The 24753-nt window shown below is 42.2% G+C and overlaps 2 protein-coding genes across 6 annotated transcripts; one reads left to right on the plus strand and one right to left on the minus strand.

The window, feature by feature from the left end:
- Positions 1-1989: 1989 nt before the first annotated feature.
- FAM200A (family with sequence similarity 200 member A) lies at positions 1990-10082 on the minus strand. 2 transcript variants are annotated; one of them, XM_046667002.1, is made up of 2 exons: positions 9886-10082; positions 1990-3897 (listed from the first exon to the last, which is right to left on the minus strand). In XM_046667002.1, exon 2 carries the CDS (start codon positions 3795-3797, stop codon positions 2079-2081), a length of 1719 nt encoding a protein of 572 aa, XP_046522958.1. In that variant the 5' UTR covers positions 3798-3897; positions 9886-10082; the 3' UTR covers positions 1990-2078. The 2 variants fall into 2 exon arrangements, with proteins under 2 accessions (XP_046522958.1, XP_046522957.1); XM_046667001.1 differs by lacking the exon at positions 9886-10082 and adding an exon at positions 6449-6959.
- A 97-nt stretch (positions 10083-10179) lies between these two features.
- ZNF655 (zinc finger protein 655) lies at positions 10180-24675 on the plus strand. 4 transcript variants are annotated; one of them, XM_046667010.1, is made up of 5 exons: positions 10311-10489; positions 11208-11370; positions 12590-12675; positions 13067-13193; positions 14183-15022. In XM_046667010.1, the coding sequence occupies exons 2-5, from the start codon at positions 11235-11237 to the stop codon at positions 14377-14379; spliced, it is 546 nt and encodes a 181-aa protein (XP_046522966.1). In that variant the 5' UTR covers positions 10311-10489; positions 11208-11234; the 3' UTR covers positions 14380-15022. The 4 variants fall into 4 exon arrangements, with proteins under 4 accessions (XP_046522964.1, XP_046522963.1, XP_046522962.1 ...); XM_046667008.1 differs by lacking the exons at positions 10311-10489; positions 12590-12675; positions 13067-13193; positions 14183-15022 and adding exons at positions 10180-10293; positions 19705-19809; positions 20589-24675; XM_046667007.1 differs by lacking the exons at positions 12590-12675; positions 13067-13193; positions 14183-15022 and adding exons at positions 19705-19809; positions 20589-24675 and having other exon boundaries at positions 10308-10696.
- Positions 24676-24753: the final 78 nt, after the last annotated feature.

Raw genomic sequence — 24753 nt, forward strand, 5'->3', positions numbered from 1 at the left:
TTTCTTCCTTTTGTTTAATGCACTTCTCAAATAAACAGTCTCATTCACGTCAAGTTCCCTCAAAGTGGCCATTGCAATTCCAAACTGTCCCTGGTGAAATTGTGCTAGTGAGATACATACACTAGTTATAGTGAGAAAACACAAAGGAAGCAAGCATTTGACCCAGAAGAGGCAGGACTTTAGATTGAAAAGACCCCACAAAAACTGCCATGGGGGCCGGCCCCATGGCCAAGTGGGTAAGCTCATTAACTCTGATTCAGTGGCCCAGGGGTTGCTGGTTCAGATCCTGGGCAGGACCTATGCACAGCTCATCAAGCCACGCTGAGGCGGCATCCCACACAGAAGAAGTAGAACGACGTACAACTAGAATACACAACTATGTACTGGCACTTTGGGGAGAAAAAAACAAAACAAAACTGCCATGGTCCATAAGGATGGTGCTTGTGCAAACTTGTATCCTGGAACTTGGCCAAAGACTAATTGTCACCAATCAGGAGCCAAACAGACCTTGATTCTGGGCAGAGGAAACCAAACAATCCTCAAGGAAACAAAGATAAGACTTGGTCTCTCTTGTCCCCATCTTGGTCAATTTGGATTCTATTTCACAGGGCCCACACTGCTCCCAGACTTTACCACCGACACCTAATGCTTACCCTCTACTGAAGTGTGCAAACGTCTCCTGGATTCAGCAGCTTTTCTCAATATAGCTTATGAGTACCCGCTGATTTTTGCATTAGGACCTGCTGATTATTTTGCACTTCTCAAGGCTGTCAGATGCTTATTCTTTCTCTCTGCTTCCTTTGACAATGTACAGAGTTCATTGACCTCCCCGCCTTCCAAGGACACTGGCCCTGGGCCCTAAGTGAAGGAATGTGTCTGGGCTTGGGGCCAAAGATGGCCACTTCAGCCCTGACTCTAGGGTACAAGTTACAAAGAATATGTCCTGCGTCATGTTCCCTGTCTGGGCTGGCCACCCCAGAGGGCACCTGACTGAACTTTAGAAACATCCCATCTGTGGGAACAAAAAAGACAGAAGCACCCCATCCGTAGGAAGAAGAAATAACTCAAAGTATCCAAATGTCTGAAACCCTGAATCACAACCTAGAGAAACCTTAGGATAGAAGGACGTCACAGGCATAGAACAATTAGGAGTCTCACTGAGGAAAGGACACTTTGCCTCATACCCGAACAACTGGCACTCCCACCAGCCATACAAACTATTGGGACTTCCTCGGCTGATTGTGGTGTGGATGTTCTAAGTACCGATTTGTTGTTTCCCTTTATCCCCACTCCACGTTCTGTTCCCCTTTATCAATAAACTTTGATTGCTTAAACAACCAAGTAGCCTTGGCGGTACCTGTCATTCCTTGCCCTTTGCAGCTGCGAACAGACACAATGGCTTGAGACTATGATAGTTTTGTAGGTAGTACCCTGTTACCTGGTTTTGTTGTAGATGCTGTCTATGGATTTCAGTTTTGCTATCCTGGTTGCTCTGTATGTTTTTAAGGAGGGTTTTGGGGAGATGCGTAAGTTATGCAACCATCATCACTATCTTTTCACTTGTGTCCCTTTTTTGAAAGCAAGGGAGACCTTCCAGCAATATCCCAGTAGACTGCCCTACACATCTCATTATCTAGCTAGAATTATAACCCATGGCCATGCTTAAATAAACCCAGGGACGAGGGTGGTGGTAAACCACGATCAGCATCAAGATCCACTTCCTGGAATTAGAACAAAAAGGGAAGAGCACATAGGCACACAGATGGTGAGTAACGAAACCGAACAGGAATGGGGCTACACCTGAAAGGAAGCAGCAAGGCGGCAGCAGGGACAAGGGAACAGATTTGAGTACAAAATGGTGAAGAGTATTATTTTTCAAAATTGACAGTAATTCACAGAAATGTATTTTACATCATTACCCTACACACACACACATTTATGGAACTAAACAAGTTTCAAAAACAATACTATATGGGGGAAAAAAGCTAGTAAATTCCAAATATTTTATTAGTATTTAAATACAATATACCAAAATACGTGTAAAAAAGCACAAAACCAAAATTTCATAAAGACTGTATTTAATGTGATGGGTGTGCTTGCTTGTTCATAAGTTCATTCCAGTCTGGGACACACGAAGATAAGGCCACACGCATGTCAGGTGCACTATTGAGCCTATTTCTTTTCTTTGTTTTCAATCGTGTCAAGATTGAAAATCCTAGTTCACACAAATAGGTAGTTGTGAATGGTAATAATAGCAATATACTCTTTCTACTTAGCAATGGAAAGTCATCTTTGATCTTAATCCAAAATGTTGATAAACTTAACATCTTGTAATAATTCTTCAGTGTGAATGATGAACTGAGGTGCAATAATTCACTCTCTTCTTCGGGCACCAAGTTTAACTCAATTATTGATTCTGGGGTCTGAAAAGCAAATGGATCTTTCACCCAAATATTTTCCTTCAATGACTGAAATTTTTCTTCTGGAAAATAACGATTAAAGGTTTGAGACAAAGTAGTGAGATGCAATAATATCTCTAATTTTATTTCTTTTAAGCAGTCTTCATTAATGATGTTCTCTTCAATGTGTTGCAACAATGTTGGGAACATATAGTAGCTGGGGCGATTACCTTTAAGTCTCGCTTGCCACAACAATAATGTCTTTTGGAAACCTAGAATATGTTCAAGATATTGAAATATATCATTGTTTTTCCCCTGTAGTTTCAAATTTAATTCATTAAGAACGCCAAAAATATCACTTAAATATGCCAATTTTGTTACCCAAATGTCATCTTCAAAAATAGTTGCCAAATGAGATTGCTTTTCAATGAGAAAAACGTAAATCTCCTTCCTGAGTTCATATACTCTGCTCAGGATTTTTCCTTGAGACAACCAACGGACTTCGGTATGAAACAATAAATGGGTATGGTTAACTCCAATTTCCGAACAAAGTATTTCAAGGAGCCGGCTGTTCAATGAGCTTCCTTTAATAAAATTCACAATTTTCACTGCATTTCTCAATACATCCATTAGACTTGGTGGAATTTCTTTAGATACCAAAGCTTCTCGATGAATAAAACAGTGATTCCAAAGAGCATTGTTATGGGTTGCTTCCAACAATTTTTCAATAACTTTGCTATGTCTTCCAGTCATATTTGCTGCTCCATCACTTGAAATCCCTTTACAATGTTTCCAGTTTAATTTATATTGACCAACAATGCACTTCTCTAATTCAGTAAATAAGTCTAATCCGGTTACATGTGAATTTAAATTTAAACAACACAACAGATCCTCTATAAAATCATCTTGCCACACATATCTGACATAAACCAAGAGTGCTGGGCAACTTGCAATATCAGTGCTCTCATCCAGTTGGATTGCAAAATCTATACCAGACTGTAGCCGTGAAATCAGCATTGCTTCTAAATGTTTTGCAATCGTACAGATTCGGCGAGATATTGTATTATCGCTAAGAGGTATAGTTCTTAATTTATCAGCTGATTTATCATCAAAAATTGTACGTACCATATCCATACATGCTGGGAGAATAATCTTTTCAGCAGCCGTGTGAGCCATTTTCTCTTTTGCCACTCGATATGCAACTAAATATGACGATAATAAGGCTCTCTCATTCATAGTTGTGGAACGACTAAGAAATTGTGATAACTTTATGTTATGTCTTTCCTTTTGAAAATGCTCTTCCTCATCTTCCTCCTCCACTTTCACTATCACTATGCCTTCCATCTCCTGTGTAGTCTGGGGACACAAATCTGTAGTATCCTCTGGTTCAGTAGTCATTGTTCAGGTTCAAAGAACCGGCTCACTTGATCCAAAGAGGCTGTGTTTGCAGGGCTGTCCTTTCTGTCCTGGATGTTTTATGAGATCTGTTTTTGCTATCCTGCAGGGTAGAAAAAATTTATGGCAGTATTAAAAAGTAACATTGTATGGCTACGCTGCTAACACCTCATACAAGTGTTCATGAAGACAATTTACTAAATCCAGTGGTGTGACATTGTAAATGATGAACTACTGCCATTTATGTACCTGTGTGCCAGGCACATTTGGTACATGACATACACAGGTCATTTAATACCCATGGAAACCTAATGAAGTACACATTATTATTCCTATCATACAAAAAGTAGAAGCTAAAAAAGATTAAACAATGTGTCTAAAAACATATAGTTCTTGTGGTAGAGCCAGTATTCAAACCTAAGTCTGAAGCCCAGGGTCCTAACCATGCTGCTACACTGCCATCTAGTCACTCTAAAAAGTGATCTGGTCACTGTTAAAAAGTGGTCACCAAAGTAGGGTTTACAAGATGATCCACTAGGACACAGGGGAAAAAATTAGACCTTTATATTTTAAAATTATTGAAATTCATTTAACCTTTCCTGATAGCCGTAACTTCTTTTTGTCCCCATCTTTTAGCATTTATAGTGTCATCATTTGTGTTGCTGCTGTTATCTTTATCTTCCAACTCTTATATTTTTTTGCTCATTTCCTTCAATCTTAGTGATATATCTTCTGAAAATTCCATTCTGTCTCAGGTATTTTGAGGAGATTGAGGAAAATGAATCTTGGTTTTTGACATGTGTCAAAACTTTAAAGGTGGGAGGGAGGAATAAAACATTCCTAGAGGTCTTCACTCACAGTGGCAGAATGAATCAAAACGAAGGGACTCCAAGGAGGTGAAACTCAAAGGTGCAGGGCTGAGGTCAGGAGGCTGACCTGGACAGGCCTGTCTGGAGTGTATTCTTGCTCATATTCTGGGCAAGGAGCAGTAGAAAGACTGGGTTTTACTTTACATTTCTTGAATGATCCCAGCACTCAGTCATCTCCTGCCTTTAGAGTCACTGTCTCCATCACCAGTTTGGTACATAATATTTTGATAGCTTTTACCCTGAAATTTAATTTTTAATGCTTTCATGCCTTATCTTGACTAGATGACTCCTCAGGAATAAAGATTTGCTTTTTGCTTTCATTGTCACCCTTAAGTCACTTAACATAGTTCCTTGCAACCAGTAAACATTTAAAAAATATTTGTTTGCATGAATATAATGTCAACATTTTCTGCCCATTTGTGGAAAGCTCAACAAATTCATTATAGGTCTGGTATTTCAAAACTTGGAATGGAATTTATAAATTAAGAGATTTCACTGTATTGCAACTGTCAGCTTAATTATGAAACATCTGAATAAGAATGGGAAGAATATTAGAGCAGCACTGGTCAAAATACAGAAGTAAATTATGTCCATGGGGAAGTTACTTACGTCTCCCATTACACTGTGTAACCAACCTATTTCTCCAGCAAATAGTAAGGTTTCATTGATCTGCTTCTCCAAAATTTATTTGATTGCATATTATCTGTTTAGCACTGGCCTGTATAAGTGTTTCCTTTGGTCCCCTGCCACTTATCAGCCTCTCAATAATGAAGGTAACTTTCTGTATACTGGTGGCACTGCAGGAAATGCAGATAGGGCATTAGCTTTGACCTAGATGGATTTTTCACTTAAATCAATTCTATCAAAGAATTTCCTAGTTGGAAGGGCCCTTTCACATAACCCAGTTTATTTTACTCAGGACAAATTTGAGACTTGGTGGTGTTTTGTCCAAGCTCATCCTGTTAATCGGTGGCAGACAGAGTGCTTGTAACTGGTTTCCTAATGGCCCAAAGCACTTTCCATTGTGCGGCCACAAAGTCCCTTCCCTACTCACTGCTCCAAGTCAAGCACAGTTGTCTCCCACAACTGAAAAATCTGCCTAGTGTACTAAACCACTCCTTTAAAAGGCCTTCAGAAAGCTCAGAGACTGACAGGAAAAGGGTGAAGTGTATGTAATCTTCTCCCACTGCAACCAAATCACTTCATTCACTAGGCTTCAAACATTCTTTAATCACAACCATTAATGGTGGTGGTTTTGGGGCTGAGCAGATGACATCCAAAAATTTATGAGGCTTAACAAACTTGTCCACTCAAAAAAACAAAAACAAAAACAAAAACAAAACCCCGTGGAGCTTGCTAACCTCCACAGTCTTCGTCTTAACACCTGGGGGGCCTAGGAAGCCAGAATAAAAGCCCTTACTGGAAGGACAGAAAATGAGGACAAATGGGAAGCAGAGAAATTAGTCTAGGGTCATTCTGTCCGCGACCTCTTGGGGTGAAAACCGAGGACGAGGGGGCCCAGGCGGGGCACGCAAGCGCCTCTTCCCGGTCCCAGAGACATCTCATCTCAGTCCGGAAAACAAAACGTCATTCCCTTCCCGCGTGGATCTAGGACTGTCTCTGCAGGGAGACGCGCATCCTACGGCCTAGGCTGGGACGAAGGACAGGGTCACGGGCGCTCCTCCACCCCGTCCGGGGGCGGTGGTGGCGAGGGGGATCGCGGAACACAGCCGTCACATCCACCTCCATCCCCGCCCATCCTCCCTGGCCGGACCCACGTCTCACCGTGAACCCCGGAGAAGTCTGGGAGTGCCGGGATAGAAAGGGGAGGTGACTCTAAGGATCAAAGGCCAGTGGACTTGGACGCAGACCCTGCGATCGCCAGAACCCACAGCCTCACAGAAGCCGGAAGTGCGTCACACCTGTCTTCCGGGCCTGTGCTGTGCTTCGGGGTCCTCTCTAGCAACGCAGGAGGACTTTACGTTCTTGTTCCCCAATCACTGAGTCGGGCTTTGGGGACCTCTTTCCTCGGCTCAGGTTTTCGCCTCCGGGAAAGGGGGGTTAAGCTTCCCTGATACCGTCCCCCTCAGATTCTTCTATTTCTCCTGTTTTTCTTATTGATGGCAGTAATCACAATAATTCTTATTTTCAAACAATAATAATACTTATTGATTGTGTCTGTGACAGAGGAACTGAAACCAAGATGTAGGCAGAGAAAGATCAAAGTGAAGTCAAGGATGAAAGGTTTCACAAAACCCAAGTGGCTGCTTCTCTAGGGACCCTGATTATGTATTGGCACTTGAATGGGCAGTATTTTCAAATACTTGATCTATGGGCAAGAGATATTCTTTCCAATACTAAACAGTTATAAGATTCTGAGCTAGGTGAATGTTTCCAGGGAGTTTTCAGAGTAACAATAGTGGAATTACCATAAGTTGAATTTGAGGCATTTTTGCTCTCAAAGTGCTATCACAATAATTACGACTTTTGCCATTACTTTGTGAGTAGTCCAGAAACCTCACCTTCTATAAAACAGTAACTGAGACCTTGAATGACTATGACATGACTCTAAGCTTTGAGACAAGTTTGAGCACAATGCAAGAGCCTACAAAAGGAACAGCCACCTGCTACAGAAGCTACCAATGATAAGGTGATGTTCTGAATAAGCTCACAAGCCCTGAATGTTCCATTCCCTATGAGGGTTGACTGTACTGTGGTTGCCATTGTTTTTCTACTTCCCATACTTCAGTTTGCTCCTTTATCAGTGGCTGGCTTGCTAACCTATGATTCTTGAAGACATCATATTCCCAGAACTTCTTCCTCCAGATACTTCCTCCCATTGTTCCAAGTCATCTCTAAGAGCCATTACATTGTTGTCCATTGTATTTTTCTTTTTTGTCTAAACCAGATTTCTGCTCTCTACCTTACACCATTCCTACATTAAAGTGCCTAAAGGGTCCAGGAAAGTAGGTTATTGCATATAGCTGGCTCGGTATAAGTTTTATATTTATGTAGTGTGTGTGGCAGGGACTGTGGAGGCCCTTATAATAACTCCATTCTTTGCCTACTGATCTCCTGGCACAAGGAACTCAAAATGGCCTGGTGTCATTATCAATTTACACTTTAGTGGGACACTTAATGTACATCCCAGAAGAAATGTTCTTCCTAAGAATCAAGACCATAACCCACCGGACTCTAGGTTTGGAGATAGGAAGCACAAATTCCACAGGTGGGTTCTTGGGGATGATAGCAATAGAGGCCACTCCTGTTTCGACCCCTTGGTTCCTGTGCCTGTGTAGTTTTTCTATTGGAGACACAATACCATACATATGTACATTATTGGTTCAATGCATATATTGCATCCTGGAGGACAGCTCCTCAACTTCACAAGGTGCCGTATCTTATATCAGCAATTTAGCGGAGTCTTCAACATGCCATTCCACAGTTCTTTCAGGCTAGCTGCTTCTGGGTGACGAGTACGCACCATGAATTCTGTGGTTTCAAGCTCAATGCCACACATCCTTGATTATAGAATGGGTTTCTTGGTTTAAGGTATGTCCAGTGGATAAGGCATCCCGTAAGCCCTCAGATGACAGTGCTGGTGGAGGCAAAGCAGTCAGGCAAGACAAATCCACATTGAGAACGTGTATCAATTTTGGGGTGATATTTTACTTCTGTATCTATCCACGCCTAGTGCAAACATGAGCATATGGATGAATGAAGTACTCAGTTCCTTGGGAATAATTGCTCATTTTTTTTTCCTGAGGAAGATTAGCCCTGAGCTAACCTCTGTTGCCAATCTTCCTCTTTTTTACGCTTGAGGAAGATCAGCCCTGAGCTAACATCTGTGCCACTCTTGCTCCACTTTATATGTGGGTTGCCACCATAGTGTGGCTGATGAGTGGCGTAGGTCCACACTTGGGATCTGAACCTGCAAACCTGGGGCCACTGAAGTGGAGCATGCCAAACTTAACCACTATGCTATGGGGTGGTTCCCAGACATTTTCTTTAAAGCAATACAGTTTAAGCTAAAAATCACAAATTTTATGAGTTGGTTAATTGTTTCCACCTGTGTCATCTGAAGAACTGTTGAGAGAAATCTTGCTCAAAAGCAAAATAGTAGCTACTGTTTCTCACCACTTTGGTAGGGATTGATGCCTATTGGTGGGACGTGGAGTCTTAAAGGGGTGCCTCCTATGGTCTTCTCACTGAAGCAACCTGCCTGAGTTGGCTAAAACTTAGACACAGATGCACCACTGCAATAGTTTACACTCCTCTGCTGCAGAAATGTTTTCCCACCACTTTGCAAATTGGTACAAACTGTGGGGAAATGGCAACTCAAGAAAGAACTACAAACCTATAGCTATCCTAGAATATTAGAAGAGCTGTTGCGAAAGGAGGAAGTAATGGATCATTTTTTGTCCCAGGGACCTCAAAAGGAACAAGAGATAGACATCACCAGGGGGTATATTTCTGTTCAACACAAGAAGTTTCTAACTGGAGCTGTCCAGCAAGCAATGGACTAAGCAGCGCATTTTCTCTCTCTGATGCTGACTCCATTGGGCCCTGGATACTGTGGACTAGAGAGATTGTACCACTGTAGGAAGTTGCATTACATTTATGATACTGAAGGAGCAAAGGAAGAGAAGGCATATCAGAATCTCCGACAGACTGATATAGTTTGAAAAAGCATACAGAAAGCTACACTTTGATTTTTCCTATATTTAACTTGAAATGTCAAATATCACTAAAGGCTAACACTTGATTTGTGAGCTTAAACAAAGGCATAGTATCTAAAGTCCCTTCGAAATCACTCTTTTGATTCTTTAAGAGACTTGCCTGTCCCTAGCAGATCTAGTTGCACCACAAGACATCACATTCTGTAAGGATCCCGAGGTCATAATACCCTAGGGGCTTCTGTTCTAGCACTCGGCCTGTCTCCGTGCTCCGTGCTTTACCTATCCCGGTTTCTGCGGAGTCTTCCCACCAGGAACACAGCTTTCTTCCAGGCTGTTTCTCTCTTCCACTCCAACTTGCTTCATGTCCCTTCCTTGCCCCAAGAGCCTTAGTAGACTCCGATCCAACGACTTTCTGCGGTCCTCATACCACCGAAGCGCCGTAATGACTGTATTCTGTAACCCTGTGCTAACTCCCGATCAGCGGACTCATGGAAGTCGGACCCCTAGGTCTGCCATTGCCCCTCACCTCCGACACACACCCACCTGCCTGGCATCACCCCGAGGGCAGTCTCGAGGGTCGGCTGGCGTCAGGGAAGGGCCAGCGGAGGCGCTTTCCCAAGTCCGGAGCTGTCGCGGTCATGATCGGCATACTGGCTACGGAAGCGCCCAGTGGGGTTAGCACGGAGGGAGGGGAAACCGGGAGAAACACACGGAGCAGCCACATAAGCGAAGTTCCGCGACTCCGAGCCCTCATCCGGGGCCCGCGCCCCGCCCCTTCCCGCCCCCGACTCCGCCCCTTCCCGCTCCCTGGCCGTCAGACTCCGCCTCCGGAAGTGCCACCGAGAATCATCGGCCTCCAAGCGGTCTAGAGCGGCCCTCGGAAGGCTGGGGCTGCCCGGAGACGGAGGGTGTCCGCGGCGGGACGGCCGCCTGGCCCGCCCCTCCGCTCGGGTGAGTCCCCGGAAGCCCTTCTGGGGTCGAGGTGCGGACAGACGCTTGTTTCGCCTCCGAGGGAACGGGAGGAGGCGCCCGGCCCCTGGCGACGGCGGCTTCCGTCCCCAGGAGCGCGCGGGGCCGGGGTGCGAGGGCCTGTTTCTCCTCAGCTCGGGTTCGCCCCGCCGTGAGGACGCGGTGACCGGGCCCTGGGGTGAGCTGTGTCTGTGCGGCCCGCCTCACTCTTGTGGGGCCGTGTGGTCACCTCACAGGGAAGTGGGAGGAGGGCCGCGCCGGGCGAGGCCTCCGAGGAGCGGGCGCGGGGCCCTGTGTGAGGGTGGCGGAAGGGGACGGAACCCTGTCGCGTCCTTGGCTTTGAAGGACGCCGGTCCAACCTGTTGGAGTCGCGGCTCTTGCCCGGGTTCGTGTCGGGAGTGTGGGAAACGGCCTGCCCCCTGGTCTGTGGCGGCGGAGGGTCTCGGCCCCCAGGTGGGGTTGTGTCAGTCGGGCCCCTTCCGTGCTTCAGAGGGGGCTGACGGAGCGTGCCCAGAGCTCGTATGTTTCTCTGGGTGCGAATTTGAGCCTGGAAAGAAGTTTATAAATTTCAAATATTTTAAACTTTCCACAGAAATCCTTAAACCATTAAATTGTAGTCTTGGGAGGGTTTTTTTGTTTTTGTTTTAAATACCACAAATTCTGAATTAGCAGAGTTCAAACAAATCTGCATACTCGGACCATGCGACTTGGTTCTTCAATATTTGAGACCGGATAGTATCCGCGTTTCCTTCTGTTGTTTGATTTGCGTGGTCCATCGTGGTCAGCTCTCTTTCTTGAGCGTCCACCGTGTGGAAGACGCTTTGTTGAGTCCTGAGGGCATCGGGTGGCGGGGTGCTGGAACTCAGCGCAGTATTTCCCCTCGTCTCACCCCGCAGTGATGGTCACTGTCCTCCAGGACAGGCATGGAGGAGCTTTCGGCCCAGGAAGCAGCGGCATCGCCAGGGGTCCAGTTTCAGTGTTTGGAGATGCCGTCGGAGGGTCTGTCCCCAGAGCCTCAGTTCGTGCAGGACACCGACATGGAACAGGGACTCGCTGGGGGTAAGGCAGAGAGAGCACTTACATCCGGGAGCCTGGGGAACAGAGAGGGGCTCCTGGGCCTGGTCTGAGAGGGGCCAGGAACTTCGGTAAGAAGACGGCCCCCAGAGGGAGGTCCCGAAGGGAGGGGCAGATGTGACTCAGTTCAGGCTTGGTCTGGGCCCCTCTGTTAAGGACAGCCCGTCTTTCTTACGTGTTCAGCGTGGTAGTCACTCTGCTTTGGCTCTTTTTCGTTCATACATCCTTCACTTCACCCCACTTACCCCATCCAGAATAATTTTAAGATGTGCTGCTTTTGCTGCATCTTACGATCTTCCCCTCGTTTTCACTTCCTCTTAGACTTAGGGCCTCCCCTGCTCCCCTCACCCTCCCAGTTCCCTTCACTTAGTCTCTTTCCTCCATGATGACCTTGCATGCTTTGCCACCTGCCATTCTGTTGCAATTGCAGTGTTTCGTGAGTAATCTAATTTCGGTCAAGAAAACAACTCTTTAATTCGTTGGTTGAGCACAACGCCTGTATGAATGTGTACGTGTCACATCATAACTATACAGTATCATTTTCACATGTTGTGTAGATAGGTTGATCTGTCTTGTACTTCCTCCATTTTGTCTCAGATTACTTGCGGCCAACTGCAGTGCCTGAAATAACTTGTGTGTCGGCAACACTGACTGAGTGCTACAGTGTGTAGAGTGCCGTGGGGCATTGTGGGAGTGTGGAAAGGATTTTGAGGAAACTGATGACCATTCTTATTCGTGGAGGCCTACACACTGGTTGCAGAGACAGTGTCCATTCTCAAGAGAAAGGCTTCATGAAGTTTACAGAACAGTGCTTGGGGAGGGTCAGAAGTTTGCTCAATAGCCCCAGCCCCAGACAAGTCACTGCAAGTCTTTATGCTTTGCTTTGCTCATCTGCAAAACAGGTATAGCACTTACCCTTCTGTTAGAGGAATGTCACGTCATGAGGATGAAGTGAAATGTGAGATTATGAGATTGCGTAATAAAATCCTGTATCACGAGTGAGATTGCATAATAAAATCCTGTATCACGAGTCTAAACCTGTAAGGAGGGTGTGCAAGTGCTGTGAAGGAGCAGAGTAAACACATACCTGAAAAACGTTCGTTGGTTTTACTAGATGTGCAGAAGGGTCCCACTGACTTCCTCTTCTGTACGGGAGCCCTGGGGAAGGGCTGCTCTCACTCTTGGCTCCTTTCTCCTCCCTCAGCTTCACCTGTTTCCCAGGTGCCTGATCTTCCCCACGAGGGAAGCCCAGGAGACCAGGCAGCTGCGCTCCTGACAGCCAGGTACCAGGTGAGCTGAGGAACCTCTGCTTTTCAGGGACTATTCCTGCTGATTGAGTATGGCTCTTCCCTCATCCCATCCATAAACCTTGCCTGGAATATTTTCAAAAAAGTTCCCAGTTTGGGAACTGATCCTCTTCAGAATCCTGGACTTTACATGAACCACCTTCCCATCTGTCCAACACCACCGGCAAACACTGTTCCTTTTTTATTCCTGGTGCTGTGATGGGTGCTTATTAGATGTAAAGACTTATGGAACTTACTCCCTAGATCCTCATCTGTTCTCCCTCCTCCCAGCATAAATACACACTGGAAACCCGCTCTGTATCATCTCCTTCATTCTCTGGCCATGATGTCATAGTGGCCTCATTCCCCAGAGCAGCCAGGCTGTGTTATTTCAGGAGTTTGTGACATTCGAGGATGTGGCTGTCCACCTTACTCGAGAGGAATGGGGATGCCTGGACCCTGTTCAGAGGGATCTCTACAGAGAAGTGATGTTAGAGAATTATGGGAACGTGGTCTCACTGGGTAAGGACTGTCTTTCTTGTTGTTCCGTTTACCTGTTAGGATTTCTTTACTTCCTTGTTTCTGGGTAGGTGTAAGGTCTCTGAGAAAGTAGTGCGTGGCTCAGATTGCAGGTCTTAGAACCTCCAAATCCTGCATCTTTAAGGTTGTCTCCTCTGGGAGTGGGTTTCCTTTGGGGGTTTCAAGATGATACATTCTACTCCTTATCCTCAGTTAATATTTCCTACTTTAGTGGGGCATCTGTGCCCTGTTAGAAAAGAGAAACTTGCTTGTGCTTTGCGTAAATTCTCCCTTTCCCTCCCTTTCCCTTTTTTATGAGAGAGGCTCTGGGACCTCCCAACCCACAACCAGATGCTTTCCTTTCTGGTAGTTCAGTACCCCCTTATCTGAGAGTTTCCCGTTTTCTTCAGAAGAAGAAATGCCTTTTTTTAAGGTAGGCTGAAATCCTTGTTGAATAATCCCTCACCTCTTGAGATCCCTAAATTCATCTTCAAGCAGGCAGAATTTGAGAGATTTCACTTAAAGGCATGGCTCACTGCAGAGTACGTGTCAGTACATGTCAGTGAGTCACCCAGATGGTAATCCTAAGTAACCTCACCCTGAGCAGCAGAAGTCAGACTTGAACCCCGGTCTCTCCTTTGTTATTTGGATGGGACAGTAGGCTGTGCAATTAGGCAACCTGTAGTGCTGTAGAGAAGCACTGGTGCAGGTTGTTGGCAGCCCCCTTGATGTGAGCATTGCTCCTTTTCCTCTTTCTTTTTTTGCCTGTCTCTGCCTCTGCTCTTTTCTTTTTACATATGTATGGATTTAATCATACTTTTTTCTTTTCTCTCTTTTTTTTTGCTTTGCCTATGCTGGTGGCATCCAGGGTGTTGCTTTGTCTCCTTGATTACACTCAGGATTAAAGAGATCTTCTTATCTGTGGGGAGGCAGCCTACCCACTGGGAAGGTTTTTAGTGTGTTTTCCATTCCTGGTTCTTTGATCTTTGTAGGCATACTTCTCCGCCTTCCCACCTCCCGGATTCATAGTGTGAATTCCTGCCCGGCCCTGAGTCATACCCAAGCAAGTGCTTTCTCTGGAGAAACACTTGCAGTCCTTTCAGCAGGAATCTTCAAGAGATGGCCCAAGTATCGGCTTCCCATCGATATTGCTCGTCCCCGCTCGGAGACTCCTTTTCCACGATTGTGAGATATTACACTTGATTGATGGAATAGATACTCAGGATGCCACCACTATGTAAAATTGCAGCTCCTCAAATGACCTTTGTTACATTTCTAAAGGGGGAGGGAAGCCCTCCATTGCAACCAGATGCACTTTGAACCCTGATTTCTGAGTTCATTCAGAAGCCATGGTTGGTGGTCACCTACCTGTGTTCTAAGAAACCACGAAGTTCAACTCCAGCTCTTCAGTTATGATCTTTTCAGGTTGTTTTAGAATGTGAAACATGCTCTGTGTCCCTCCTTTTCTGTAGTGAACACGACCTGCCCCTTGTGTTGCCTAACTCTCCCATGACCCTTGGGCTTTCCTCATATTTAACATTCTAGTCTTCTCCTTCTTTTAAGTCCCTGTGGCCCCCTCCAAGATCCTACCTTCGTCCCCTTTATTCCTTGTGGTGCTATACAGATTGATGCATTTATATGACCTTTCCTGATAGAGTGTTCCTTAGCTTTGTCCTTGATGGAGGGGAAATGGGAGGGCAAAAGAGTTTAATTTCTTTATTTCAGGGTATCAAATTGAATGTGTATTTAACAACTTTGTAAACTGTAAAGTGATATGTAATTGTAAACTACTGTTAATTTTATCTAATAATTACATAATTTCCAACAGTTAACCTGTGTACTTTTTGGAGTAAAGAAACTTCTTAGCAGTTCAATCAGCCTAATTGCGCAGCATGCTATTAGACTGAATTTTATCCCATTTCCTCTGTCATCTCGGTACACACACAGGGCACACATGCACACTCACACGTACAGGGCACAAGTATGTACAAGGGACCCTCCTACTCAACTTGCTTTTGGAATCAAGTCAGCAGCATCTTCTTAGTAATTATTTTTATAGTCCTTAGGAAGTCATTTTCACATTTGTGTGTTCAGCAAACTCCACCTGAGATTTAAGTTTATACACTTAATTAACTTAACGTTTGGTATTGTAAAATAAGGACTTTATAGTTCAATCCCTGACTTAGCAGCCCCACTTTACAGTCACATTGTTTTCCCGTGGCAGTAGCTCTGAGTTGTATTTGCCACAGACCGCAGAACTTTGGTCCTTTGGTTAAGGGCTTCCATTATATGGTAGTAAATACACAGAGAATGAACAGCTGAGTAAAAAAAGTAGATAAAAAGTCATAATTTTCATGACCAAATCTAAAAGAAGCATATTCTTTTCACAATGAATGAATTACTGGCTTGACGGTATACCCAAAGGGAAGTTATCTGTGACTTAGTGCTGGAGATTAAGACCAGGAAAGAGGCCGGATTGCATTTCACATGGAACAGTGTGGCAGGTGCCCTGTTAGGTGACAGCATTAGAAACATGTTTATCAAAATTCTAATTGGTGATAAGTGAGTTGATAAATCAGGAATATTTGGCACATAGCTCTTGCTCTTTGGAGTTGATGTCCTGAAGACAAAAATGACTTTATCTAGAATGTCTTTTACTGCCATAGCTATTTACTGTTTATTGAGCAGCCAGTATGTTACTAGGTGCTATAGATATCTCATGTAATCCTTACCATTACCCTGTGAGCAGGTATTATTCTATTTTATACCTGAGGAAACTGAGGCTCAGAGAAGTTAAGTGATCCACTCAGCGTTGGAGTTAGGCTTGGGACTCAGATCTGACTCTGAAGCACATGCTCTTTTTCACTGCTTTGTGCCTTAGGACAATTAGTCTAACCATCTGTGGTGTTTTTTACATTTTTATGGCTCTGTACTCTGATGACAATTAAAAATAGCCATGATAAATCGGACAGACAGGCATAAGCTTATACAGTTTAGGAGCAGAAAAAGTATGCATTCAAGAAGCAGTAAAATTGTCTAGGGATGCATTCCACCATAATAGGTATCTACAGAAGAATGATATTGCTAAGGAGAGATTTTGTTTGTGTATTCATTAAGGACCAGGAAGAAAGGCATGATGCTTCCAGATGGCTAAAATCTTAGTACAACTTTGGTACAGGCCAGAAACCAAATGATGACGTAAATTTTAAATGTTATTTTTAAAGACTAGATGAAGTTAAAAAATAAAATATAATTAGAAAACTGTCAAGGTTTAAATTAAAAAATCAAAAGGTTTTAATATGTAATTTTAGATAGGAAAAATTTAAAGCACATGCATATTTTGAAAGCATGGAGTTTTGGCTTAAATTTAGGAAAAAGGCATTTAGGCCAAAGGCAAGAAAACCTGCCTTAATGCTTTGTGTGATAGATTGGAAAGAATATAAACTGTGGAGTCAGACTTGGGTTCCACTTACTGGTGGTGATACATTGAGCAAATTATTTAAAGTGACACTCATTTTCTTCATCTATAAAACAAGAAAAATAATGTTGACCTTTCTGGGTAGTGCCAAGGATTAAATTAGATTATGTATATAACTACCTGGCTCATAATAGTTACTTAAATGTTTCTTTGGAAAGGCAGCAAGTGATAGGAGGTATAGATCAGATTTTTTTTTTCTTTTTTGGAGTTAATATTGTACCACTTTATTTGAAATGTATAAAGAATGCAATTGTTTGGGTCCATTTATCCTATCTCCCTTTTTTCCCCTCTTTTTAAATTGAGTTTATCATCGTTTACAACATTGTGAAATTTCAGTTGTACATTATTACTTGTCTGTCACCATATAAGTGCTCCCTTTCATCCCCTCTGCTCACCCCCCAGCCACCTCCCCCCAGTAATCCCTGAACTGTTCTCTTTTAGACCAGATTTTTAAATAGAAACAAATTTCAGGAGAATGTTCAAATTATTTCTTTATAGTGGAATTTCCTCAAATTGAATATTGCTCAGACTGTTGCCTAGGGATTTGGATCTTTATTATAGAGAGATTTCCGTTTCTTTGACACAAAGTGATCTTTAGATCCCTTCGAATTAAAACATCCATGATTCCAAATCTGTTGGATCCTGGCTCTCCATGTTCTAATCACTATTTCTCCGTTCTTTTTATTATTTTTACCTTTTACTCCATTGTTTTCTGTTTTCTTTCTGTACATATTTTGGAGGGAGGGATGGATTTTATTCACAATCATTTTTTACTAATAGATTATTTAAAAGCCAGGTAAGCCAGGTTCTGAAATGAGTGTCTGGGTTTGAGCCCTAGTTTCACCAGTTATTATGACTTTGGGCAAGTTACTTAAACTCTCTGAATCTTAGTTTTCCCATTTGTAAAATGGGTAGAATAATAGTTCCTACCTCATAAAGTTATGCTGAGTATTAAGTGAATGAAAGCTTGTAAAGCGCTTGGCATGGTACTTTGCACCTACCAAACGTTTAGTAAACCTTAGCTTAATAGTTTGATACTGATGCTACAAATGATTTTAAGTCTCTATCTCGAACTTTATTCTCTTTTCTAAACTGCTGTCTTGTATCTCTAACTGCCTGCTAGGCATTTTCTTTCTCTTTTTTTTTTTTTGAGGAAGATTAGCCCTGAGCTAACATCCACCACTGATCCTCCTCTTTTTGCTGAGGAAGACTGGTCCTGAGCTAACATCCGTGCCCATCCTCTTCTACTTTATATGTGGGATGCCTGCCACAGCATGGCTTGACCAGGGGTGTGTAGGTCCACACTCGGGATCTGAACCAGTGAACCCTGGGCCGCTGAAGCGGAACATGCGAACTTTGCTGCGCCGCTGGGCCAGCCCCAGCATTTTCTCTTATACCTTCCTACATTACCTTAAACACAAGTCTAAAATCAAACCCTTCATCCCACATGAAGGCGATCTTTTCTGTTGTGCATACATGATTTAAGTGTAGATATAGAGTAAATAACCAAAATTTGTCTCAGTTATCAAATACTTAGAAACACCTTAATAAATATTTCAAGGTTGAAAGTTGCAAATTATGTTAACAGAATTCTGAGCAGAGTAGTTGCTGCCTCGTACCACATTAATTTTTTTTTTTAAACTTGCAGAACTATTTCATTTGAGATGGAGAATCTTAACTAAGTGTCCAAAAGGAGAATTGACTCTGTTATTGCCCAGCAGGAATTCGGAAACACAGTAAATGCCTTTCTTATGTCTGTTCTGATCTCCCTGCTCATAGGCTCTCAGATGGAATCCCAAGAGGGGAGCTGTTGGTTTATCATATTCTCCAGGCCCAATGCCCTTTTAAAAACATTGGTTATCTGTTATATGTTGACCCTTGGGCACAAAATTGGCACTCAATGCGTAGTTCTTAAGTAAATGAATCAAAAGAAGTGCATGATGCTAGATACACAGTCCATACTAGCAAAGAGTTTATACATCAAGTTGGGATGATAATACCTGAAACCAATTAAAAAAAAATCTATAAACTTCATTATATTGTGACATGTCAGGATAAGAGGAACAAACAATAAATTTTGTAGACATTTAGTAAGTAGAAGGAGAAGCTTCTGGAGATGAGGGGCTTGAGCTAGACCTTGTATGTGTGCTACTAGGAACTTTCTGAACATGTAAAACTGCCCCTTTGATGCTGTGTTTCTGCCCCCTCAGAAGCAGACTGTCTCTTGCTTTTGTTTTGAAAGAGATTAGATTCTACCAGTCCATTATGCAAGCCAGGGAAAGACCATTTTGTGTGAAGATGCACTTTCCTCACTATGTCATGTTATAGTTAGTTGTTTATATCTGTCTCTGCAGTTAGAATGTAAGGTCCTTGAGGGGGTGGATCTTATCTGCTTGGGCTCTTTGTTCCCAACATACTTTGCATATATGAGACACCCCATAACTGTTTGTTGAATAAACAAGAGTGTAAACTCCTAATGGGTAAGAATGTGTCATGTTATTCTTTGTTTCCTCATGTGCGCTGAAACAAATTGTTTCTTGAGATTGGTCCTTGGAAAATTTTTTCAGTTTTCACTGATTGTTTTGCTGCAGTTTAGCTCACCTTACAACAGGTGCTTTGACTATTCACCTTTCTCCAGTCCAGCGGTTATATTTTGATGACCTCCATTTTGACCAGGTCTAATAGTTGTAGACCAGGTATAATATAAGGATTGATCTATAGGCAACAGATGAAAAGTAATAATGATAATTTCCATGAAGACAGGTACACACTCATGCACGAATTCCCTTGTGTGAGTAGTGTTTAAATGAATAGTTCTGCTCCCCAAAATCGTCAGCTTGCACCTTAATACACCTCTTTCTAGAGCACAAGTATGAGCTCCTTGTAGAGAGTCTTTGCCCTTCTCACTCTCCAGTCCTTCCTGATGTCTTCTAAGGAATTACATTCTCTCTCCATTAACTATTAGTTAAGAGAAAAAGTGACTAGTGTGGTATCTCGGGATAAATTGCCACATCCCATTTCCTTCTCTGTGAGCAGGATTTCCGATTTTCAAGCCTGATGGGATCTCCCAGCTGGAACAAGATCTACAGGTCTTTGATCTGGAAACTAAGAATAGAGAAGTCTTAAGAGATGGCTGCTCAGGTGAGTAAGGCAGAATCAATTCAGATGGAAATTTTAGGGAAGAACAGTCCAGTTCTCCAGCCAAGTTGTAGCTGCTTTGGCAGTCAGAATGAGGCGCTCTATCTGTATCCCAGAATGGAGAGCTCTTTCCTTTTCCCTTCAGTTTTTTGTTGTTTTTGTGAGAAAGATTCACCTTTAGGTAACATCCAGTGCCGATCCTCCTCGTTTTTTTTGCTTGAGGAGGATTAGCCCTGAGTTAACATCTGGGCTGATCTTCCTCCACTTTGTGTGTGGGATGCCACCACAGCATGGCTGGTGAGTGGAGTAGGTCCGCACCTGGGAACCGCACCTGCGAACCCAGGCCTTGTAAGTGGAGTGCGTGGAACTTTAACCACTCGGCCATGGGGCTGGCTCCTCCCTTCAGTTTTGATGAACTCTTTGCATTTATTTGGTCCCTTATTACCCACAAATTGTACTAGGTCCCTGTTCATGTAGCTTGTCCATAATTCTTTTGAACTGTTTGCCTATTATCTCCTTTGAAACACCTTAATTGGTTATCTTCTTACTCTGCTGAACGTGCCCTCTGTTTCTACCACACTGTGAATCACTTGGATCCTACCTCACTGCTCCTATTTATGCCGTTACATCTGCTGTTGAGATTTTGTGCCTGTGTTTCGGAGTAAATAAACTTCTGTTACCCTGGGAGATACTAGATTATTTAGTTTTCTTCTCTCTGAGTTTTATTTTTCTAAGCATAGGTACAGATTACATGTGCATTTTCTATTTATGTATTGAATCAGATGGAGAGACCAGAGAAGAGAACAAGCTGTTGATTCCTAAGCAGAAAATTTTGGAAGAAGTACCTTCATACAAAGTGAGAGTAGGAAGACTCAAAAAGGATATTGCCCAAGTTCCTGAGACTAGAGAAGTGTATAAACCTGAGGACAGATTAGAAAGGCTTCAGGAAATCCTAAGGAAGTTTCTTTTCCTGGAGAGAGAGTTTAGGCAAATAACAATCAGCAAGAAAACCTTCACCAGTGAGAAGAACAATGAATGTGATGAACCTGAAAAAAGCTTCAGTCTGGACTCAACCCTTGATACAGATCAGAGAGTTCTTAGAATACAGAATATTGATGACATTGATAAGTATGACATGAACCTCACCCAGAATTCAGCTTCTGGTAAACATGAACAAATAAATCTAACACAGGATTTTCAGAGTAGTGAATATAAGGAAAGCTTAATGGATCTCTCCCACTTTAGTAAATGTGAGAGCAGTCCTACCACTGAGAAATCCTATAAATGTGATGCATGTGAGAAAATCTTCCATCAGAGCTCAGCCCTTTCTCGACATCAGAGAATTCATACTAGAGAGAAACCCTACAAATGTAAAGAATGTGAAAAATCTTTCAGTCAGAGCTCCAGTCTTAGTCGACATAAAAGAATACACACTAGAGAAAAACCCTATAAATGTGAAGCATCTGATAAATCCTGTGAAGCATCTGATAAATCCTGTAGTCAGAGCTCAGACATAATTCAGCATAGGAGGATTCACACTAGAGCAAAATCTTACAAATGTAGCAATTGTGAAAGAGTCTTCAGTCGTAGTGTACATCTTACTCAACATCAGAGAATTCACAGAGAGATGCCCTGTAAGTGTACTATATGTGGTAGTGATTTCTATAATACCTCATACCTAGTCGAACATCAGAAGGTCCACTGTGAAGAGAAACCCTATGAATACAATGAATGTGGACTGACCTTTGTTAAACATCAAGGAGTTCGTCTCAGAGAAAAGCCCTATACGTGTAATGAATGTGGAAAAGACTTCAGATTGAATTCCCATCTTATTCAACATCAAAGAATTCACACAGGAGAGAAGCCACATGAATGTAATGAATGTGGAAAAGCTTTCGGTCAAACCTCATGCCTTATTCAGCATCACAAAATTCATAGGAAAGAGAAATCCTATGAGTGTGATGATTACGAGGAAAGTTTCAGTCATACCTCAGATCTTGTCCTGCAACAAGAAGTCCTCGCCACAGAAAAAGCCTTTGATTGTGACGCATGGGAAAAGAACCTCAGTCAGAGAGCACACCTTGTTCAACATCAAAGAATTCATACCAAAGAGAATCCTTATGAATGTAATGAACATGGGAAGACATTTAGTCAAGTTCAGGCCTCATTCAACATCTAAGAGTTCACAGCAGGGAGAAATTATGCATGTTCTGAATGTGGTACGTCTTTCAGTCATAGCTCAACCTTTATTCAACATCAGAGAATTCACACCAGCGAGAAACCTTCTGAATGTGACAAATGTAGGAAAGCTATTAGTTGGTGTTAAACTCTTAATCAGCACCTGCAAACCCATACCAATGAGAAAACCTGCAAATATATCGAATGCGGTAAATGCTTCATGCTATTTTCGTACCTTAGTCACCATTGCAGAATTCGTACTGGAATAAAATTCCATCACTGTAATGAACGTGAAAAAGCCTTCAGTCAAAGAAACTACCTTGTTCAGCATCAAATTCATTCCATGCAGAAAGCCTATGAATGTAATGAATGTGTATGTGTGTGGGAAGATTCAGTCATATTCCAACCATCATTCAACATCAAAGAATCCATACCCGACAGAAGTCATTTGAGTATAGTAAATATGATCAGTCTTTCAGTTGGAGTTCACGTCTTTCTCATCATCAGAATATCCACACCAAACAAGAACCTTATGTAATGCAAATGGAAAAATTTACTGCCATATTTCAGGCTTTACTCAACATCAAAATATTGGAGAGAAAATTGTTGATTATTTGTGTATGAAATCGTTAATATATAGTCTCAATCTTTGTCATTGCAGAAGAATCTAGTCTGAGGAGTGATGTGGTGAACGCAGTTTTGTTTCTCATGGCATTCTTTTATTTAACACAATAGGTGTAAGTAGGTATGTGTACTTTATTTATGAAACTCATCTAAGCTCTTTTTAATATGGCCTATAAACATTTTTATTTTTCCTGAAATTTGTTCTTATTGTTCACAGCTTCCCTAAGATATCATTAATACACCAATGTTAAAACATAGCAACTTCTGGAAAGTAGCTGATTTAGGTTTTTCTTGCTATTTTCAGCCTAAGTTCTCTCCAAAACAGACTCTTAAGCCTGCTCATTTCTCAGGACGTTACTTCCTATTCCTTTCTAGCCACAACACTTGAGTTCCTGTTGATTTCTACATTCCTTTAAGCACCTTCAAATGATGGTTTCCTAGTTTTAAGCTTTTCACCAGCAGGTATGCCACCCTTACTTGAGGTTGCTGTTCTGGTGTCTTCTTTCCTAAAGTGAAGCATCTTCCTTTAAAAGAATTGGATTTCCACATCCTGTCCATTCATGAATATGAGGGATTCTGTCTCCCCTGAGTTTGTGGCAGGCAGCTAAACATTTCTTGTGATGCCCAAGTTCTTAGCTGCTTTGTCTGCATCCACAGCCCTCTAAAAGAGATGAGAAAGACATCAGGGAGTCAAGAAGACTCCTGGTGGCCTAGCTACATTCATTCAGCGCCTATTCTGCACATCTAAATTTAGAATTTTATATACAGGCATACCTCAGACATATTGCAGGTTTGGTTCCAGACCACTGCAATAAAGCAAATATTGCAATGAAGGGAGTCATGAATTTTTTGGTTTCCCAGTGCATATTAAAAGTTATGTTTACACTACACAGTAGTCTATTAAGTGTGCCATAATAGCATTTTGTCTGAAAAAACAATGTATATGCCATAATTAAAAAATAATTTATTGCTAAAAAATGCTAACCGTCTGAATCTTCAGCGAGTCATAATCTTTTTGCTGCTGGAGGGTCCTGTAAAAAAACACAGTATCTGTGAAGCGCAATAAAATGAGGTATGCCTTTACTTCCATTGAAAGCCAGCAAAATGCTCAGGTATGCTTTTGATAGGGCAAAACATAAGAACATACAGTGAAAAATCAAAGAGCTTCATAAGGGATTGCAGCCTTCCAACAAAGGTATTGCTGTTGTGTAAAATTTCTACAGAGAATGTTTCAAGAGAGTGACAGGTCAGTTTCTGGTAAAGTTTTAACCACTACAATTACTTCTTTACCTGTTTGGATTTCCACCCCCAGTGTCCCCTCATCAATCCAAGACAGTATGTGAGGTTTGGGGGCTTTGTGTACAATTGCTTATTCATCATCGCCTATTTTTTTCTATGTGTTTTACTAGAGTCTACAGGCCATGTAAAAGAACATGGGTTTTTTTGATTGATAAAAGTGATCACAAATGTTGGCTTCAGAGATCAGGGTCACTGTCACAACACCCAGCAAGAGTTCATGATTCTGTAGATGATGTCAAAGCATTTTACTATATTTTTCCATCCTAAACTTCATAACATTTTGTGAATAAGACAATTGTTATTTAAAATTCTAGTTGTCATTCCAGCAATTGAGGCCTTCATAGTTCAGATGTTATAATATTTACTAGGGATCTTAAACAAATATATAAAAATTTATTGCTCACTCTATAAGCCTCTTATGGCTAACCTCTAGCATAGTTCTGCCACTATATTTTACCTCTTAGCTGTCAGCAAGCATAGGATCTCATCAGGGCAATGTAGGGAACTAAATGAATTGATTTAAATGTAAAAGCAAATGAAAAGTGCATGTTTATTTTTCCTGTCTATGAACGTGTATACCCTTACGTATGGAGACCAATAGTCACCTTCAGTGATTATGAAACAGATTAATCCCTAAATAACAGAAAATGTAAAAATCAAATATATGCATTTGGTTTAGGAATGTGCTTTTGTACTTCCACTTGAATAAAGGTGTGTTTGATACTCTGAGAATCTGTTTCAAATAAAATCTGAAGGCCTCAGTCAGAAGCATTTTGGAATCTTGGAATCGCCTTCCTGGCTGCAACTCAGTTCCTTCCAGAAACCTGCTTCACAACAAAAGTGGAT

This window comes from Equus quagga, chromosome 7, assembly GCF_021613505.1.
Source record: "Equus quagga isolate Etosha38 chromosome 7, UCLA_HA_Equagga_1.0, whole genome shotgun sequence".
In the NCBI taxonomy this organism is placed as follows: domain Eukaryota; kingdom Metazoa; phylum Chordata; class Mammalia; order Perissodactyla; family Equidae; genus Equus; species Equus quagga.

Coding starts and splice junctions, on each gene's coding strand:
- FAM200A (XM_046667002.1), bottom strand. CDS start 3,797: ATGACTACTGAACCAGAGGATACTACAGATTTGTGTCCCCAGACTACA.
- ZNF655 (XM_046667008.1), top strand. CDS start 11,235: ATGGAGGAGCTTTCGGCCCAGGAAGCAGCGGCATCGCCAGGGGTCCAG. Junction 11,371..19,704: donor GGAACAGGGACTCGCTGGGG/GTAAGGCAGAGA, acceptor CTCTGTGAGCAG/GATTTCCGATTTTCAAGCCT. Junction 19,810..20,588: donor CTTAAGAGATGGCTGCTCAG/GTGAGTAAGGCA, acceptor GTATTGAATCAG/ATGGAGAGACCAGAGAAGAG.